Here is a 20,222-nt window from a genome sequence, read left to right as displayed (position 1 = left end):
TGTTCCTGCACTGGCCTGAGCTTGGCGGGATGATGTACGCAGCTGTAACCCCCAGGCCTACAGATTGCCTGATGCCAGCAGAAAGTATGTGTAACAGCAGGATAACAACTCGCTGCTGTTACAAGGAAAGGAGCTGCATTTTCCATGTTGATATCCGATTGCTGTTTTGATTCTGAGCTTTGGAAGAGCCTGTCTGTTTTGTGAGGGACCACCCTTTGGCAGACAAGCTCCTCTTCCAAGTTAGTCTTGTTGTTGTCTTCAGTACCTCAGTTATTTCTCAGTATTTTTTGCTCTGCATGTTTCATCACAAACACCACCACCAAGCAGCAATGTGTGAAAACCTCTTGAAAATCCTGGGACCGTGGCTCACAGACATTTCTTCCTCTGCTGCAAGGGTTATATTGCCCCTTCTTTCATCAAGCTGATAGAAAACATCACAAGATCAAGGTGAGCGCCCAAAAATATCACCATCTTGGACAGAACATGCTGATCCAATCCCCCAACCCTTTGTTTCTTTTCTACCTCGTGCAGATGCACGGTGTATGGTGCACAACCCTCAGCCCAGGACAGCTAAGGGCCATGACTAGAGACGGCAAATACAGCCAGAAGAGGCTGACCTCGCCATGGCAGCAGGATGCCAAGCCAGGCCCTGGCTCTAGCGAGCAACAGACCAATGGGGAAAGGGTGACTGCAGAGCCAGGTCACAGAGATGCATAGCGTGGTTCCCCAACATGCACACTAGCCTAACTTGCCAAGAAAAAGAGCACACTCAGGCACGCAGAGCGCTTAACTGAAGAAGGAGGAATGATGGCTAATGTTTGTTAGACTATGTCAGCTCTGTGAGTTAAATTGGGGGGGACAAGGGAGGAAAAGATGTCTGATCAGCTCAAGAAACTCACAAAGATGGAGGCTACAAAGATTAGGTGTGAATTCCAGACTCAGTGCCTTGTCAAGCAGCATCCCTAGAAAGCATGTGTCTTAATTTGAAATGTAAGCAGAGATGATAGAAAAATGCTTCCAAAACCACCTGTTACGGGGGAAAAAAAAAAGTTATTTCAGAAAGGAAATTCTAGTAAAAATACCTTAATCTGTTTTCTTATGTTAGCTGGAGTGAAAAATCAAAGTACTGGTAACTGCAATATGTTTGTATATCAATATGTTGCTAGAAAATAAGCACTAGGCTCTTTGCTTATGGAGGAGGCCATGAGCAATTCTGCTTGCGTAGCTGTTAGGGTGGGCTGAAGAAGGGACCAGCAGAGCTCCTGAGACATGCCAGGTTATGTATTGCTTCCAGAGCGTCAAAGGGAAAACCTTTGTGATATCTTCATTTATGAAAACATACACCTAAGAGAACAGCAACACTGTGAATGTGTAGAGAAGGGCATCCAAAGCCCATCACAGATCTACCCTCTCCCTTCCACAGATGACAACATTCAACAACATGGCTCTGGCTCTCCCTGTGGTCCCCGCTCTCTCTCCTTGCCCACCGGGCTCACTTTCGTGCTAGATCCCAGTTCCCAGGGCATATTGTTTTGCTCCGGTCTCAGCAACCAGCAATCATTTGGCAGCTCCTAGGAACTCAGGCTTGCACAGGTGCCCTTGCTCCATGTTGGCTGCAGCTCTGTTGGTGACACTGCTGGGTCTCACCTGAGGGTGCAGCAGCTTCAAGCAAGAGCACGTTTGCTCTGTTCACATGAGGCGTTGGAGAGTACAGACGAGCCTCCCTGATAAAACAGTGCTGGCACCGACAACCCTCTGCCCATTGTACATCTGATCTCCCTCCCCATGCCCCTGTGCACTGGCCCTGTCTGCGTGCACAGCACAGGCCCTACCAGTGACCATAAAGTCACAAGCAAAACCAGCTTCAGAGCCAGAGTGCAGCCATCTGCCCACAAATCAAACAGCCTGGTGGGGAAATCTCAGGGAGAGGCGGAAGATGGGAATAGTCTGAGATGTGTGACAATGAAGCTGCTGGCTGAGACAGCAGTCCCTACCCCAGTGCCTACAGGACGTGGATTTAGATGTCCTCCAGTGCTGCATCTGGAGGATGTGGAGCTGCATCTCAGGAGCGTGCCTGGGCTGCTAAGATCAGCTGCCATCTGGTACTAATGGAAGTGCAGACAGCCCAGCCAAGAAGCCATCAGAGCCATTGCACAGCAGCCAAATAAAGGTCTTCTTCCAGTTCAGCTCTAGATCTTCCATGAAGCAGAACCTACTTCAACAGAAGAGCCTGATGCTGAACACCTTCATCCTGGTGGCTACGGCCCTGTGGGAAGGGACGTGGGTACCAGCCCACTCAGAGAAGGGCTGAGGCCTCCATCTCCACAGACAAAAGCATTAGAGAGTGTGCTGATTTAAACCAAAATGATATGAATTGCTACATTTAATCACAGGTTAAATAATCTGCATTCTGCAGTTGTACTTTATTTTTGTAGGTTTACGGTCACTGGCTGAGCGCTATGCGAATATGCTGATAAATATAGACTTTACATTAAAAGTGGCACTCATTTTAACTTGCTGGATATGTTCATCTATTCACATTTATACAAGTGCTGTACAGTTATAATATGCATTAATTCAGATAATTTACGTTTTATTTTGTTAGGAAACAGTGAATGAAGCATTTTTTTACTTGTCATTTAGAAAATGGAATATTTAATTGATTGCAAAACCAGCATTTAAAAATGGTTTCTTGAATTAATAATACAACCTAAAATTGAGTAGATTCATAAAAGCATGCTTGAGTGAACTGCTCTAGTCTTTTTAGGCAGGCTGGTTTAATGCAAGAACAACCCGATCTAACCACAAAGTTAGCCCTAGTGTGAGCAGGGGCTTGGACTACAGAGCTCCAGAGAGGTCTTCCCACCTAAATCTTTCTGTAGTAACTAAATGGGTTTTTCCGATGACTGGATCCTTCAGGCTTTTGGAACGAGGAAATCTCATGGTCTCACACTTTTTTTTCTTCCTTGTTGTCGATGTGTAAAAAATAATTCCAGCCTTTTCTCCTCCCAGCCCGGTTTTCAGCTTTGAATGTGTTATTCCCTCAATGGCAGCAACCCAAACCACTGAAATTAAATTGTAGATTTGCAAAAACAGACCAAAGCAGGCAACTTGCTGAACATTTTTTCACAGTAGGCTTTAGGAGCTTAGTGTTTGTCGCAGGTTTGCCTGGCCTTAAGACTTGGGCAAAAAGTCTTTTTTAAACTAAGACTTACATTTCTTTTATGTATTCAGAAGAATAAACATAAATTAGCATAAATTAATCAATATGTTTGACTATTTTTATAGATGAAATACATTTTATTTGATAAAAACAGCTATGTTTCTTCTGATACTGTAACTACTAGGCAACAGAGCTGGAGAAACTTCCTTCAGTTGTCTTTGAAAAGAATGATAGGACATTTTGTTTCCTCTATTAGTCTTTAAAACTTTAAATGCTCCAGTCTTCCTTGCTTGCTGCCGCTGCTTTAGAGCAGCCAGGGATCGTACATTCTGCAGGTGTTGCCACTCAGCTTGTCAACATCTCCACAGTTTGTCCTCCTGGTTCATGTGACAGGAAAAAGTAGAGCCATGGTTGGTTATACAAAGGACAATGGCTCAGAAACTGTCAAACCAGCCAGGTCTGCTTTGTGCAGGGCCCTCAGCCTAAGCTCATTCAGAAGTTTGGGTAATCACACTATGTTAAATGATTGACTGACAAGCACTCGGTACGTGACCACCGTGCCTTGCCCTGCTGCAGGAGAAATGAAACATCAGCGCTCCCGTTGCCAGTTCGTGCAAGACTCTTCACCATGGTTGCATCATGGTCTGGGCTCAGTCACATCAACATCCTGCTGCACTTTGCCTGAAGCTTCACTTAGTCAAGAGAATAACTAGATACCCTTCGTATTGCTCCTTTCTGGGACTCGGGGGAAGTGCCACCCATTTCTCTGTAGACGTCAGAAGGGAGCAATCCTGCTGTCATCTGTAATTACCAGTTCTTGACAATGTGTATCTGCATATCTGCAATGAGAAACATCCTGGGAGGACCTGGTCTTCTTTTCAGCCAGTATAAGCAAGTTATCTCTTGGGAATGTTTTTCTTCTCCGCTGCCAACTTGAGATCTCTGGACTGATTTGGCCAGCATTTGAATCGAGCCTTAAGATCTTCAGCAACATCACCTTTCACCTGGAGCCATGCAACTGCTGCTTCTTACCTTAGCTTGCTCTGCTACGAAGCATCTTGCTACCCAGCACATATCTGACCTGATTTAGGACCAACAGCAGCCCTGCTTTGAAGGGGAAGCTGGACCAGATGACCTCCAGGGGTACCTTCCAATCAGCGTTTCCAATTAAGATATATGTATTTATATGCAGTAATTGTCTTGTAAGAATTCATCCCCAATAATCTGAATATCACAGAAACACACTCTACAATTGAGCCTCAAATAGTCCACTTAAGCACAGAAGCCTTACACATAACAGGCAGTAAAAGACTGTCTACCACATGGCTCTGAATGTGTAGTTAGGTAAAGAATACCTTAAGAGCGCTTAATTAGAGGCTGAATGTTGCCGAGCTATAGGGTCCGTTCAACCGCTTGCTATGTGTGAAACATGAAGAAGGTCCCACTGGTGGAAGGCAATGGTCATAGCTGGGATGGTTTCTGTGCACATAATGCAGCGGACACAGCGGTAGCAGAGCCCGGGGGACGGGAGCTTGCTGAGCGCATCTGCTTGCTAGAAAGGGGAATACTTCGCTGAACAGCCTCATCAACCACTCTTGCCCACCTACCAAGGAATGATGCCCACAGTTGGGGCAATCACAGCTGGACAAGATACTTGTGTGCATGACCAATTATTATTAATAAATGGGCTTAAAGAGGCTGGCAAAAGTCTTCCCTCTTGTCATGCTGTACGGTTCCCGCTTCCTGAAACTCAACCTAGTTGGTGAGTAAAGTTGAGTCTATTTCCAATCACTTTAAAAGGGCAATTTCTCCAGCTCCATTTTAGAAAGTGTTTATGTTGCACTGACAGCTGTTCCAGGAAATCTGCAAGCTAGCCAGTTCTTTAAAGGAGTTCATGATTACTTTAACTTAGTGTATTCCCTTTTTAAGCACTTCAATTCTAGGTGAAGTAAACTTTTTAGATCCCATTACCACTACAGTGATACAGGTAACTATTAACAGTGATTTTAAAAAAAAAAAAAAAAGATCCAAGATCCAATCAAGTAATTTTTGACTGACCTTTTTTGCTACTTCCAGTCAAACTGATTTTATTTTGTTGAACTGGATTTCTTGCTTATTTTAAAGAGAAGTAATTTACTTATCCGCTGTTTCAGTGTTTCACATCTACATTGCTACAGCAGCCTTCTTGACCTCATTAAGGACCAGCACAGAGCTGGCTCTTTTCCAGCCTTTTAGGCTTTTCCTAGCAGGACAGAGACTGACAGAGAGCAGACCACAGATGCCTTCAGGTGGCTTTCACAGGATGACAAACAGCATTTACTGAAGACTGCTGATCAAAAAAGCGTTCGCCCCAATAGATGCTATTTAAAATCCTCCTTAGTGTTTGCCTAGGAAGTACATCATTCCCATATGACACCAGCACCAACACAGAATAAATATTTACAGAACACTTCCCCCTCCTCTCATTACAAACAATTCTGCTATCCGCAGTTGGTAATGGACATGTGCCATGTTCAATTATATCAAAAACAAAAGGCATTCTAAAAAAAGCTGCTTATGTTTCTAGCCTTGTCGCTTACAGGCTTTTTTCCCCACTGGCTTAATTTTTGTACATTGTAATTTCTAGCTTCTATTGATTTGATTATTTCCCCCCTTTGGTGATTAAATATTGCACAGTTACTGCCCTTACTCCCTCTCTTCCAAGGTTAGTTTTAAATGTCCTTTCATTTGCCTTTTTACTTGTAAGCCATTTAAAATTTCTCACTTTTCATCCATATTTTTGTACAAATTCCCTCTTCCTGTAAGTCTTCTTCAGAGCATTCCCTCAGCTGCCACCATCTGCCGAATGCTCCACGCTGCTGGCTGAAGCACCCCTTCATCGGACAGAAACAGGATGCAGCAGCAGGACCAGGGGGTAAGTGGAGCTTCCTGCCTAGCACTCTCTGACATTTTCTGGCACTGAATCAGAACCCAGCCTAGGCGTTTCTTGTGTTTTGCATTAAAAGTCATCAGGATGTTCCAATTCTCAGAGTCCCAAGAAGCACAGTGGTAACCCTGTGCCCAAGCTTTAGCCTGAAAACAGGAGTATTCCGGTCTACCTCCCCCTCTCAGTATCCTACACTGACCACAGAAGACCTGACACTTGTGTTTCCCAAACCAGAGCTGCCCTGAACAGTTATGCCTGTGCAGTAAGCAGCACCTAAGCAACAGGCCATCTTGTTTCCTGGTTTGCTGTGCAACGCACCCCTGCCCACTCACACTACTTTCACATTACACCACATGCGTTTATAAACTAATTGTTATCCTTCATCAGCAGTGCCTTCATTACAAGGCCACCACTTCAAACACCTCTCTAGCCCACAGTTCCTAGAAAGCTTGCTGCTAATGGTGGCCGTTACAATCCAGTGTCCTATCCAAACCACTGAGAGGAGGAGCATTTGCATCCTTTGTCACCCTTGCACTTTGCCCAAAGCCCATTTTCAAGTTCAGACCACATCCTCCCTTTGTTCTGTTAGTTGAGCACCCACAGCTGTTATCTAGATAAGCCCCAGATGAAGAAATCTGTTCTCCTGCCACAGCCTTCCCGCCCACTGGATGGCACAGCATCTCCTGTTATGAAGACTATACCACATACACAACCAACATCTTCCAGGATTTACTTCCTCTAAGGAGGGAAGCCCCAGGAAAATGGTTTAAAATAACCTGGGGACTGACATCCAGACTGTGGCAGTGGTACCACAAACCGTATGAGCCATAGTCTGGGTAAGAACTTATCTCTGTTTTTTCCCTGTGCAAAATGGGAACCTGAGCACCCCTTCTCGAAGCAAAAGCAAAGACCGACTCAATGCTAACTCGCTTTAACAGAAGACTTAACACCAGCTTCTGAGCTGATGGCTTTGACAGGGTCCCTGTACAATTACAAGGTGACAGTAGCATTGCTCTCCACCCAGAGAGTCCTCTGAATGGTTTTAATGAACCCCTAGAAGAGCTTTGGCTTCATGACTACAAGAACCAATAAGCTCCATTGATCCTCATACAAGTTATCTATGTGAGGAAAATATTTCATGTTTCACGTGAAAAGCTTAAATCCTCCTGAATAGCAGAGAACAAGAGGAAGAAGAGACTCAAACTCATCGGTCTCCAGGGTCATGCCAATGGAACAGATAAAGGGCAGCTTCAGTATGGATCACCTCCTCACAGTTACCTGCAGACACCATGAAGAGTAATGCGTCTCCAGTAATTGTTTTGGAGCCTAACGTTATCTTAGTAACAGCAGCTGGAGTTGCTGGCAACAAGGTGATCCAAGGTGAAAGCAACCCACTGGGGAGCAAGTTATCAGGATATCTGCAAAACCTATCCACATTCTTGGATGCATGTGGTTTGTCCTGATGGCCGATGTTCTCAGCTGTGCTGCCCAAGAGCCACAGTGATGGCTGGCCTTCCATAATCTCCACCTCTCCTCATTTGAGAGAGGAGAACTGATGAAGTAAACAATCCAACAAAAATGTGAATAAATGTCCACCCTCTTGTGAGGGCACGACTGAAGGGGCAGATATTTTTCACAGCTACTAGAAAGCTTAGTAACCTGTTGCAAGTGTATCAGGTATATTTTCAAGCCTGACTTAGGCAGAATCTCACTTATTAACACTTTTCAGGATTGTTACATGAAAAAGCTGTACCACATTCATCATTTAGAATAAAAGCAGAACTGAGAGAGAAAGAATAACTGAAGAGACCAATTGCTGCAGTTTACTTTCAAGGTGACAGCAAGGCAAACAGACTATTTGTTTCAATGAACTTTATTTAATTCTGTATTATACAAGTGGGATCTGAATCCCCAAACTTCCCATCATCAACATAATGGAGAAGCCCCACTGCACAAAAGGAAGGGCGAATTTTAGAGCCAGAAGATAGGCTAGATCAAGCCATTTCTCCCCATGTGGTCAGAAATTCTTCCTCCTTCACACAATGTGCTTCCCAGACCAGCAGGTTTACCCCAGGAATAAGAGAGACAAAGCTAGCTCTAAACACTCCTCCCTCCTCCTCCTCCTCCTCTCCCCAGCAAAAGAGGCTGCTCAATGCCAGTAGTGGAATGGTTAAAGATAGGGAGTATATTAGGTTTTCAGTCTCTCAGCCAGCCCACTAGATTAAGAAGTGGCCTGGTTACTCCCTCTCTCCTGAAAAAGATCCAGGAAAATCAAAGACCTAAAATGCTGAAGACTTACCTCCTTTCCTTCCCCCATCCCATAGCCTTGTTCTCTAAGCAGAGAGTAGGCAATGAACTCTGAGGAGGCTGAAGGAAAGCCAAGGAAAATCAGGGGCTACCTGAATCCCTGGAAATCTGGTGGCTACCCTGGTGCCCTCATTCATTCCCTTTGAGGTTCAGAGACCTGTTTGGAACAGTACACAGAGAGGGTCTCCCTTAGGGATTCGGAAGCAACCAGGGATACAGAACACACAGGAACCACCGTGAGGGTACACACCATTCCAGGGATGGCCCAAACCACAAACAGGGCAAGACTCCCCCCAGCCAAGGCCCCAAGGGCTGGGGGAGCTGGGACGAGGCCCTGGCAGGGGGAAGAGAGCTCCTGCAGCAGTACTGAGGGCTCACGGGCTTTTACTTCTTCTTCCTCTCCTGGGAACAGCGAGGGCAGAACCTGGTAGAAAGGGAAGTAAAAAGCCAGAATTTAGGGCATGATATGAACCTCGAATGTACAGTCCCAAACAACCTTTTCCAAGGTCCCAGACAAAGCCTTAAGTCAAATTTTCCTTTTCAATAGGTGTTCTAAGTGTGTATATACAGCACTCTCCCTTCTGCCAGCCAGAACCTCCCCTTTCCAAAGACCAATGGGCCCTCCACGTTGCTTATTCACTCACCATTTTCCTCTTGGTTTTGTTGTCAGACCCACACAGGCAAAATGAAACCATTCAATGGAACACTGTTGGGATGGAGAGTAGTCAGTTAAAGTGCAGTTTTCTTTTGAAATCATTACTTCTGGGCTACCAAAGCTTCCCAACATTTGATCACAAACTCCTAAATCTCTAGCAGCGATCAGGGAATGAAGACTCACACCCAACCTACACATTATTAGCAAGGAGAACTCCCCTCCTCCCTTGCTAAGTGTGGGGGCAAGAAAACAACTTGTCATTTTAAGGAAAACCCCAAAGAAAGATGCACTTACGAGGCCCTAGCAAGCCACCCCTCTGCCCTTCCAAACGACCTGAGGTAAGCCCTCTTCTTGTGACCGCTGGCTGTATCAGGCCCCACCCAAGCAGGACAAGACTTTCCATGCAAGACTCCCACTCCCTTCTCCCCCATTTCCATCAAGTGCAGGCTCTTACATCTGGGTTGTCGCAGCCAATCATTTCCCCATAGGAGACCTGGTGGCAGAGGCAGTAAGTAGGCTCATTGGGGTCCACGGGCATATCCAATACATCTGAAGGGTGCACATTTCCAAAGGTGACTGAAGGCATCCCATACTCTGTGCTACTGCAGGACAGGAATAAAGCAGGTCAGCAAAATAACTGGCTTTGAGTCCCTTCATGTCTCCCAAGACAATGCCCTTGTTTGCCAGAGACAGCCACTTCTCTTTTTTTAAGCACATACACCCAACTCCACTGAAGTGGCCTGCTTTCCGCTTCAGGCCACACTCCCCTGAAAGAATTAAAAGGTCTTCTTCCTCTTGCTTCCCAAGAAGGGACAGGGGACACACCATCTGGTCTGGGTGGGGATCAGATTCTTCGCAGCTAAGTCTGGCTAGGCCTCCCTTGGTCTGATTTGCAGTGATGCTCTTCATGCCCATAAATCTCTTAAACACTTACGTGCGGACAAGCTTCAATTTCTTTTGGGCAGTTTTTGGTGCCTCCTCATCAGAGTTCTTCCCTTTAGAGCGAGCACGGGCAGCTTTCTTCTCTTTTTGAGCTCGGCCCTCTGGTAAGAAGAGAGAAAGGTGTTGCATCTGCCATCCCATCAAAATAGACACCTGATAGTAACAACCTCTCCAGCACTAAAATACACTCCTACTTCAGAGCGTATATTGGCTTTGGGCCATGCACCACATCTTAATTTTATCTAGCGGCCTTGAATATGCTCACACAGTAAGAGCCCAGGTCACCATCATTTTACCTGTCCTTCAGATTCCAGCGTAACAGTCTTTGATCTGTACCACTCCAGTGCCTGCCTTCATCCCCACCACTTCCATAGTCACTTGGCTGCCTCCTGTATCAATCTGCAGCCCAGTGGTGGTACTCACTCTTCTTGCCCTTGCTGGAAGAACTGTCATAGTCACTCGACTCTATCTGCTTCTCCTTCAGGTCTGCTTCAAAGCGAGCGAGGTCTGTGTCCAGCCGCCGGATGTGTTTATCGACCTGCAAAGACGATAGTGACCAGGAGTTACCACAGAACAGAGCCCAAGAGGGCAAAGAGGACAGGGCACGGGGCTTGCACTAAGAGCTGAGAAGCAAGAGTGGGTAGGGCCTAGAGAGATCAGGGCCTTCCAGGCTTGGGGGCTTTAGTACAGTCTTTCATACAATAAGGACTAGACACTTCCCTTCATACCATCTCGTAGGTCTGCATAGCCAGCTGAACCTTGTCGTCGCCAAACTCCTTGCATTTCCCATAGGCTTCCTGGATTTGCTTGAGAAGCCCCAGTTTTTCCTCGGAAGACAAAGTCCGTGCATTGCTGATATACTCCGTGGCCAACTTATCGATCTCTGACTTGAGGTCTGAAACAAGTTTACCATGAGATACATAAATACACGTGCATACACACACCCTACAGTGCCCTCCATTAAGAGAGACTGAAGGATCAGAGCAGCTGCAGGCTTCCTCCCCTGCCCTGAGATCCCCGTGATAAAGACAAAGGAAAGAAAAGCTGGTCAAGCGGCATGTTGCCTGTCTCGTCAATGAAACCATCTCTAATTCTCACCTTCCGTCCTCTGATCCAGATCTCGCATGAGCTGGAAGTTTCTCTGCAATTCAAACGGCAGGTTCTCAATACCTGCAGGGAAAGGAGGATATATGGAGAAGTCAGGTTCCTGTCCATGATGCCAAGGCAGGAATAAAGCTAACTTGACTGGTAACAACACATACACCAGTCCAGCAATTCCCAACATCCTTTCATGGTGCACGTTAGTGTGCCTCCATTTGTTGTCAACTCCAAAGGAGACAGACTATAAGAACTTGATATATATAATCCAGGAGCATAGTTCTATAATACATACTGGTTAACAGAAAACTGCTGCCATGCAGAAAGGCCTACATTAAGAAAGCAGAAAACCAAAATCTGTAATGAAGTCGGTCATTATAATACAACCTATCCATCTAAGAACTCCATTCAGTAATGAAAAAAATAGTACAACAGCTGGTAAACAATGCCATTTAGTTATTTCTACACAAGGATGTCAAAATTAAAGTTGATCAAATGCTAATTCACTAGAAAGTGAGTCCATTTTAGGGCATCAATTTTACATACAGGGGACAGGAGACACTTTGTGCAGAGCCAAAGAGCAAGTCTGAGACAGGACAGGGAGCAGTGAACAGCAGTCTTAACCCTCTGTCACGTGTTCCTTGTTCTGCCTTCTGCACTGTAATCTCAGTGTGGTCTGTCCAACACCTGGAATGATGCTATACACTGTGCATAATAAATGTTTGTAGGGCTCTGAATGAGCAATGTGAAGTTGATAGTCAATTAATTTTCAAGGCACTATGCTACTCACCCCCTAGGCATCACCAGATGCTCAACTGACAAAGCTGATCAAAACAACTCTTATTTTTCCATGCCTGTCTAATGAAACTGAGATCTAGTGTCACTGCATTAACCTGAAGTCCAAGCTTGATTGTTGTCACCTTTATACCTAATAAAAAAAAAAAAATCTATTGCAGGTTTAAAAAAAAAAGGTGGGGGGAAAAGCTCTTCAGAAATACAACATAAGCATGCCTGCTTCCTGAACCCACTCTCCAAAACATAGAGAGTGTAAATGAAGGTGTGTCTACCCATCATCAAAACTGTCTAATTCTTCAGTCCCGGCAGCTGTCTCTATTTTCGTTGCCACATGTTTCTACAGTAGAGATGTTTCCCTGAAAAGCAATCAGCCAGCAGAGAAGGTCTGTATGCAAAAGGCAGGCTTTAACTAGTACTACACAGACAAGTACTCTTATAAGAGGTAAAAACAACTGTGGGCTTCACTGTGCTCAGACACTGTTCTGAGACACTTATTTTTTCACACAAACAGAATATAGTAAGCTACATACAGAATCCATATAAGTAATCAAGCTATTGCTTCAATAGATTTCTGTTGCCATTTCTAATTTAAATATCTGAGAAATGCTCAGATAGTAGGGTCCTTAAGTACCCAGATACATAATCGCACAGCACATACACATTCCCCCCCTGCATTCAAGGACAGTTAACAGTGCAAAATCAAATTCTCAAAAAATTAGTAAGCAGCAAAATTAAGGCTGTCTGCACATTCCTAAATTTGATACTACCACGTTTGTCCAGCATGACAGACTTCACACAGGGTTCAAGCAGCCAACTACCAGGTTACATCCCTACAGCTCAAAAAAGCATCTCAGAAGACAACGGGGACACAATGATGAAAATTATCATTGCTTACATAGGAAACTTATGGCAGGGATAAGTCTAGCTTGGGACTCTCAAGACCATGCCTTTTTTCCTTCCTGCAATCTCCAGCCTCGTCAACACTAAACCTTTCAATTTGTACAGCAAATGAAACATGGACCGTACTGCAGCATGCTACTTTTCATTCCTCTCCGAAGCATCCCCTGCAGAAGACAAGACAGGTGTCCTCTAGAGGAAAAGAGTACCTGTTCTTGCACTGCACACAGTATGTCAAATTTATAAGGAGTTTATTAATCCTGGAAGATCATGACTTCTAAATTCTTGACTTTGCAGTTTTAAAAAAAAGATTAATGTAATTTCTTTTTCTCTTCTAAAAAGGAAAGTCGGTAAAAGCACAAATTCCGCCGGGTATAGTCAGTTTTCCCTCAGCAGGGCTAGAAACCTTTTAGATAGAGTGAGCACCTGAGCTAGCACAAAAAACAGTAGGATGCTATTCTCCGGGCAGAACAACCCCACAGAGGTTACGGCCATGTTGCACAGTGGCATTCTAGCAGCAGGAAAAACTCGGGCAGGAATTTGCTTCTGCTACAGAACCTGAAAGGGACCGTGCTCTAGTTTTTACAGCCATTACTGTAAAAATCTGCCATCACCTGTCACTAATGCCAGCGCGTGCCCTCGTCTGGAAAGCCTCTGTCCTCCCTTTGCCTCTACGTGCCTGGTCTCGTCTTTTCATCCCGGGCCATCCGTCCTTCAGACACCCTCTCTTCCCAGGGCCTCCTCCCCTCAGCGCCAGCCCCTCAGCCAGGCCAGCGGCTCCCCTGCCTCGGTACCGGCAGAGCGCTCTGCTCCCGCCGGCTCTGGGCAGCGCAGAGAGAGGCGTTATCCAGCTCTGGCTCTGGCCTAGCAGACACTTAGCGCAGACACCATCGGCGGATCATTTACCAGTCAAGCACGTAAGAGCAATGATCTTCCAGAGGTTCATTAGCTGGGCAGGTTTCCACGGGGACTGCTGAGACAAACCCCTGTCATTTGAATTCCTTCCCTGTTAAAACCAGCAAAATGATTTCCTAAAACCCCAGCAAAATGTTTCACTCTGCAAATCTAATTGTTTCGTCAATAAATTGGGAGAAAATGAAAAAATTGACAGTACAGTGACTTTATAATCAGAACTGTTATACAGATGCTTAATCTAGTCAACTAAAAGTGGAAAGAAGCTGCGTACAATGTTAAAAATTACAATCCAGAGAGAGTTTGGCAAGAACAAAAAGCATAACAAGATAAAGCTGCAGCTAAGCAAATTTTAACTGAGTGACAAACTGTTTGTATGATATATAGTATATCTAAGTATAGGCAAGTTTTCTACTATCTGCAGCTTAACTCAAAAGCTCTCGTCTACCCTTCAAAAAAAAAAAAAAAAAAGAAGTGAAAAAAAAGGTGATGCTCTGAATCACAGAATTTACCACAGTGGTTCAGAACACTTGCTGAAATTGCTTGGCCTCTGCTGTGCTGGCTATCAGACATCACCACCCTAATTGTCCCATTAAAAAAAAAAAAGAAAAAAATATCTAAGTTTCCATTTCCTCTTTCTTACTAACATAACACACTTTCCCCCAATCTTTCTAAAAACATTCATGTTATTTACGTAGTTTCGTTTTCTCATTAATTTCTCCTTTTTCTTTTACAATTCATTTGCTCTTTCTTCTTTTTGTAAGAGGCATCTAAATTTTTCATGACTAAATACTATATATTCTAAAATACCCAAATAATTCTCAGATTCTGAAATGGATCATAGTAAAGAAAAAATACCCTACAGGCATCCTTGATCACTAGAGAAGAGGGCAGTGAAGGGCAGTCACTCTGTCCCAGATAGGCAACAATCTGACAGAAAAATAAAGAAAAGCGACGGCCTCTTTCAAGACAAATGGCATAGCAGCAAGAGAGGAAGAGGAGGATGGTGATGTACAGCAAAGAAAGTGCTAGCAGGGCCAGCAGCTTGGCCCAAAGTGTAGGCTGGCATCGATGCAATTGTGTCCCTCTGCACAGATCCACGTGCAGCCCCACCATGCCCCACTCATTCCTGTCACAGTACAATTACCCCAAAAATCATTGGCGCAGGACTCTCATTGAGGTTTTTCCCACCCCTTCCTTTTCTTACCTTGCTTTCATTTCTTACCACAAGTTAAGAGTCTCTCTACCTACCTTCATCTTTCCTTTCCTCAGTTTTTATCCCTTCACTACCCTCATTCTTCTTTCATGTCCTTTATTCTCCTCTTTCCTTGTCATTCCTTCCCCCATTCATTCTTCTGCAGGCATCCATAAGCACGATGGCTTGTCCCTTAAGAACCACGCACTCTCACTCTCCAAAAGTCAGAATCCATCACCACCCTCCTTCCCCTCCAATTATTATTATTTATTTCTTTTTAGAAACACATGTGGGGTGTCAAGTGTGGGCAACTGGTATTTAAACTTCAGCTACTTAACTCAGATGTTAATTCTGACATACACACACAGAGCAAGCCTACACAACCTGCTAACTGCCACTATGCTTCATTCTCCCATAGCATGTCCTTTAACTGTGCCAAACAATGGGTTTGTACTGTGACAATGTCCAAATTATTAAAAAGAGACCCACCGCACCAAGCACTATACAAATACACAGTGCCTTTCCTGAGACATCTGTTCACCCACCATATTCAGATGCATGTTTAAATTTATTAAAAAATGTGAAAATACATTTTGAAACAGAACCACAGTTGCTTTATTGAACAGTACAGATTTCAGCAAACACTTTAAACACCACATTGCTGAAGGTAATTAATAAAATCCTGCTTGTGTCAGTGACTGCCACAACGAGAGCGTTAAGTTCTTTGCCCCCTGAGACAGGAAATTGGCTGGGATCTTGCGGGGGAAGCACATAGGATTTTTTGGTACTCCGCGATTCTCGTAATTTTGTAGCATTTGAAGTATACTGCAGGACAACTGGCTTACAGCAATCTTCAGGAGCTTCCTTGCTTCCTCATTAGGGGGAAGGAGGTCTTTTGTATCCCTCAATCCCTCCTTTTAGAGAGTATAAACCTTTCAAACTGCTGCTTCTACTCTGTCCCGTGCTCTCAGCTATTTATTTATCCTCCTACGCAGTTTATTGAAATTGGTGCATGAGCATAATATATACCTTTCTCTCTATTCATATATGGCTTAGCCCTACTGGAATATATACATCCTAACCTGTAACATTATCCTCACAACAGCTCTGTAAGGGGTAATATTACCTACATTTTTACAAACAGGGTACTCAGGTGCATGGTAGACTGACTTAGCCACAGGCACCCAGGAATTTCGTGGCCATGTCATATACCCCAAGCTCTGGGCCAGCGCACTGCACCTTAGTCCACGCAGGTGCGTCTACTTCAGGCACTGTGCAAAGAAACAGATATCAGTCAGCAACAACAGTTGATGTAACAGCCACAGAAAACCAATACTCCCCCAAAGAGTGGAGCCTTTTCTCAGGGAGGGAGGGGCTCTTTTTGTCTTTTTCTTATTACATTAGGTCAGTGCTACAGCATCCACAGCCAAGAGAGTAGGCAATGTTCTTAAGTCTCAGAAAAGGGATCTTTATTGCTGCATTAAAGAACAACCTTGATTTCACAAGCTTGGAGGACTTGGAAGACTGACATGTCAAACGAGACTCGCACCACTCCAGGCATTTCCAGCCCGTCACAATCTCCAAAGGCAGGGACCACCACCAAAGAGACCACAGGGCTCTTTGCCAAAATGGTCACATCAGATTTGCTGTTGGGTAAGTGAAGAAATGCAGAGAAAATGCAAGATGCTTTGACTTGTAAAGCCATCTCCTATCGCCTCTGATAAAAATACCAGTCAACAACAAAATCAATTCTAAATAAACTGGTCATTAACAATAATAAATGTATTAGCTTAGTGTGGGCTGTGCCAGTAGCTTTCACACAGAAACAAATGATGCCTATGAATCACCAAATCCTCTCCCCTGCATGAGATCTTTTGTAATTTTCCATAGATCATGTGTGCTGCATAACAGATGCAACTAATCCAACATCTCAGTAAGGTGAAAGGCATCTTTCACTACACTAAAATGATGTTGAATATAGAAACAATTTATTAAGAGATTTGCATATCTGAAGTATGATGTGAGAAACTTGAGAGGCAAGAACAGGAGGGTATGGCTACATGCTACACTGGGGAGGGGATAAGAGGTAGATAAAGTGAGAGATAAAAGAACTGCTGGGGAATTTGGCATGCAGCCAGGACTGGGAAAGAATCAACGACTAGCCTACAGCAAGTTCTGACATCACACCCAAGCCCTCTAAAAGTATTGAGATGACAATACACATCATACCCTCATTTGATGAAGCTATACAGAGGAATATCCAGACAGATGTAGCTATTATGAAAGAACAATCCTATTTTACTGGGTTAGCTAAGAGGGTGTATGCTGCTCCTGCTGCTCTGTGCTTATGCTGGCATAAGTTTTCTAGTATTGACAAGCCCTGCACTGGTGCAACTATATGTGCCCACTGACATATGCAAATAGAAGAAGCAAAGGAAACTTGATGCTTCCCTAATCAGTATAAAAAAGTGAAAAAACCCAAAAGAAAATGGCTACACAGTACCATGTTAACTTACCAGCTGAGGACTCCTCATCTAAGTCTGTTGTTCTCATCATCCTCTTCACTGAGGCAGGTATGTCCTAGTGTCTGCTCCTGGAACAGGTCCTGACCGGTGGCCTCCAAGACAATGGAATGAATATCAAGCAGCCATCTGAGTAGACAGGCCAGCGACATCCTTCTACCTCTCAAGCTCACGAAGGCTACTAGCCCTCTGCTGATGACTCTCCCAAGCGTTTAGGTCTAATTTAGACCAAATGTTGGCAGAATCTAGTTCTTCAGAGGTTTGGGGTGGGGGAAGATGGAAACATTTTTTATTGTTTTGTTACCATTCCTTACCAACATTTTATGCTGACACTTATTCAGTAACAGACCAGTTCAACCATATGGAAATCTGAACTTCCTTCCAGTCTGGCACACACTTCCCAACTGGAACAACGTGTGCTCCCCATTCAGCAAGGCAAATAAAGCGACAGCCTCATCAGTCCAGGCAGGAACACACATGGTAGACAGTGATGGCTGGAACCAGCAGGGAAGGTGCTGTTTGGTTGCTTCAGAAAGCACACCCACAAACATGACCCTTCCATTCACCTCAGCTATCTGAGCAACTGGGCAGACGTGTCCTCAACAGTAGAGCAAAAGCAGGAGAGCAGAGAGGTCATTTCATTATAAACTCAGGCACCAGACAGTTGAGGAGAGGTACACGCCCTGGTTCTCTTGCCCTAAAAGATAAACTTGTGTGTTGTCACTAAGTATACTCACTTCATTCTGATACCCACCAGGTGGATAAACAGGGAAGTGCTGATGGTAGAAAATAACATGTGGTTGCACAGCAGTTCCCTCTACTATAAAGATAATCCCTACACTCATGGCACATTGACATATAAAGAGAGACTTGTAGAAAACTATTTGGGACTTTTTCTGAATATGTGTACTTCAACGATGTCTATAACAAAGAAGCTCTGCAATCCTCTTGAAAATTCCAAACATGAAGAAAACTCAGTGTTCGCATCTCATCTTCTGGAAAATCTGTATTAGTCACCTTTCCTTTCTCTTCCTCAAAGCCTCCACTACAGTATTTCTAACCCAGTATGAGAGCAAATACTGAGCCACATACAGTAACTCAAGTTTGAGCAAGCACAAACTCCTCTAAGAGTCTTCATGCACATTCAATCTTCTCATCACAAAAGATTACATTTTCTTCCTTCTTATTCTTCCTCCATTCCTTTCTACATCTCTAACTCCTTTACACCCATAGCTTTCCCCCTACTAAAGCTGCACTGCTTTCTTGGCGTGAGGGAAAGCACTTTCAGTATCTTGCTTTCTCCCCTCAGAAGCAGGCATAACATGGTTTAGACACCAGAAGGAGGACAGTATTTGAAGAAATGGAAATCTTTTCATGCTTAACTTCAGCCACTGAAGAGAACTGAGGAAAGAGCCATGCTACTTGGGAAGAAGAGAACTGGAACAAGAAACATCCCTCCTCTTCCCCTTCCCCAAATCCTTTTCTCAGTATAGCCATCGAAGGGACAGCTTCAGTAGGATGAAGGAAGGCAGGCGATCAGTTCCTCTGTCAGGATGTTCAGCACAGAAGCAATGTGCGTATTTTTCTGCTGCAAAAACATCTGCTAGGAGCATACACATTTCAAACAGATTAATTGCTTTGCAACTAACAGCTTAGAGCAAAGGCAAGGGCATGTCTAGTCCTAGGTCTAAACCCAGTTTCAAATTACAGCAAGGACTTGAAAGCTACTGAAATACCAGACCTAAGAAACTGCCAGACACCTTTTACTAACAGAACTGTTGTTAACTTTGCTATTCCACAAAAAACTTCTGGAAAATTACTTTAGATGTCTGACATAGAGGACTAAAAATTTATGAACTGAAAAAACTGAGGCTGTATGAACAGCTTTGTCAGACCACTTGTGCATTTTAACCTATATTTTTTAATTGCCTAACCGCATGAGATTTTCATACAAAGCATTTCTCATTCCCAGTGACTGAGCAGTCATTGAAAGTTTTATTTTATTCTCTTTGCTCAATACAGAGTCACACATACACAGCCCAAACCTCAATCTGAAAATTGCCTTGGTAGTCACTTTTCAAGGTGTTCACTATTATGACATTAGAACGCTTTTTCACAATACTGCTGTGGGGTAGCCCACTTCGCTTACCAATGAAATGAAGGTCAAGAGATTTACTGAGGCAAAGAGATTAAGGCCAAGAATGCCAGCTAATTACAAACAAACCTCTTGAAATGTTTAAAAATGCTACATAGCCCAACTTTTCAGAATTATCTGTTCAAAGCAGACGTCGTTGCAGCTATGAGAATTCTGCACATCTGCTCCTCTGACTACACAATTTCACTCATAATCTATGCAAGGAGAACCTGTAAAAAAGCGTGTCATCCAAAACAAACACAAACTCACTTTGTCAGTGGTAGTCAACTGCCTCAAGCATGAGGCCTTTTTTCTTCCTATAATCTTCATTTAATTCATTATACACCTTCCTTTCTTCAAGGATTTGAAGAGGTCCTACAAACAACTGCCCTTTTTCATCACACACTCCTCATTCATTCCCTGAGCAGATCCAGCCAGTAAACCATATGAAAGAGAAACTCTGTGGGAGGAAAAAAAATTCAACTGAAAACTGTGTCTGCATTAGCACTATAATACTAAAATAATTCCATTCTAAGAAGTAAATGTAAATATTAGACATTTCTAAAAGGGCTGACCAAAGGTTCTGGACTATTTATTTGTATCGATTTTCAGGAGGTTTTGGAACATTACTGAACTACTTTAAAATTGAATTGAATGTTTTTAAAATACTGAAATA

At 43.9% G+C, this 20,222-nt stretch overlaps 1 protein-coding gene across 2 annotated transcripts; it reads right to left on the bottom strand.

Moving 5' to 3' along the window:
- Positions 1 to 8,005: 8,005 nt before the first annotated feature.
- ING4 (inhibitor of growth family member 4) lies at positions 8,006 to 18,496 on the bottom strand. Of its 2 annotated transcripts, none has more exons than XM_075711003.1 (8): positions 17,407 to 18,496; positions 11,092 to 11,163; positions 10,722 to 10,888; positions 10,417 to 10,531; positions 9,986 to 10,094; positions 9,506 to 9,653; positions 9,041 to 9,102; positions 8,006 to 8,820 (listed from the first exon to the last, which is right to left on the bottom strand). In XM_075711003.1, exons 1-8 carry the CDS (start codon positions 17,444 to 17,446, stop codon positions 8,781 to 8,783), a joined length of 753 nt encoding a protein of 250 aa, XP_075567118.1. In that variant the 5' UTR covers positions 17,447 to 18,496; the 3' UTR covers positions 8,006 to 8,780. The 2 variants fall into 2 exon arrangements, with proteins under 2 accessions (XP_075567118.1, XP_075567128.1); XM_075711013.1 differs by lacking the exon at positions 17,407 to 18,496 and adding an exon at positions 16,021 to 16,043.
- Between the last annotated feature and the right edge of the window lie 1,726 nt (positions 18,497 to 20,222).

The sequence above is a fragment of the Pelecanus crispus genome, chromosome 1 (genome assembly GCF_030463565.1).
Source record: "Pelecanus crispus isolate bPelCri1 chromosome 1, bPelCri1.pri, whole genome shotgun sequence".
Taxonomy (NCBI): Eukaryota; Metazoa; Chordata; class Aves; order Pelecaniformes; family Pelecanidae; genus Pelecanus; species Pelecanus crispus.
This window is presented reverse-complemented; position numbering and strand designations above follow the sequence as displayed.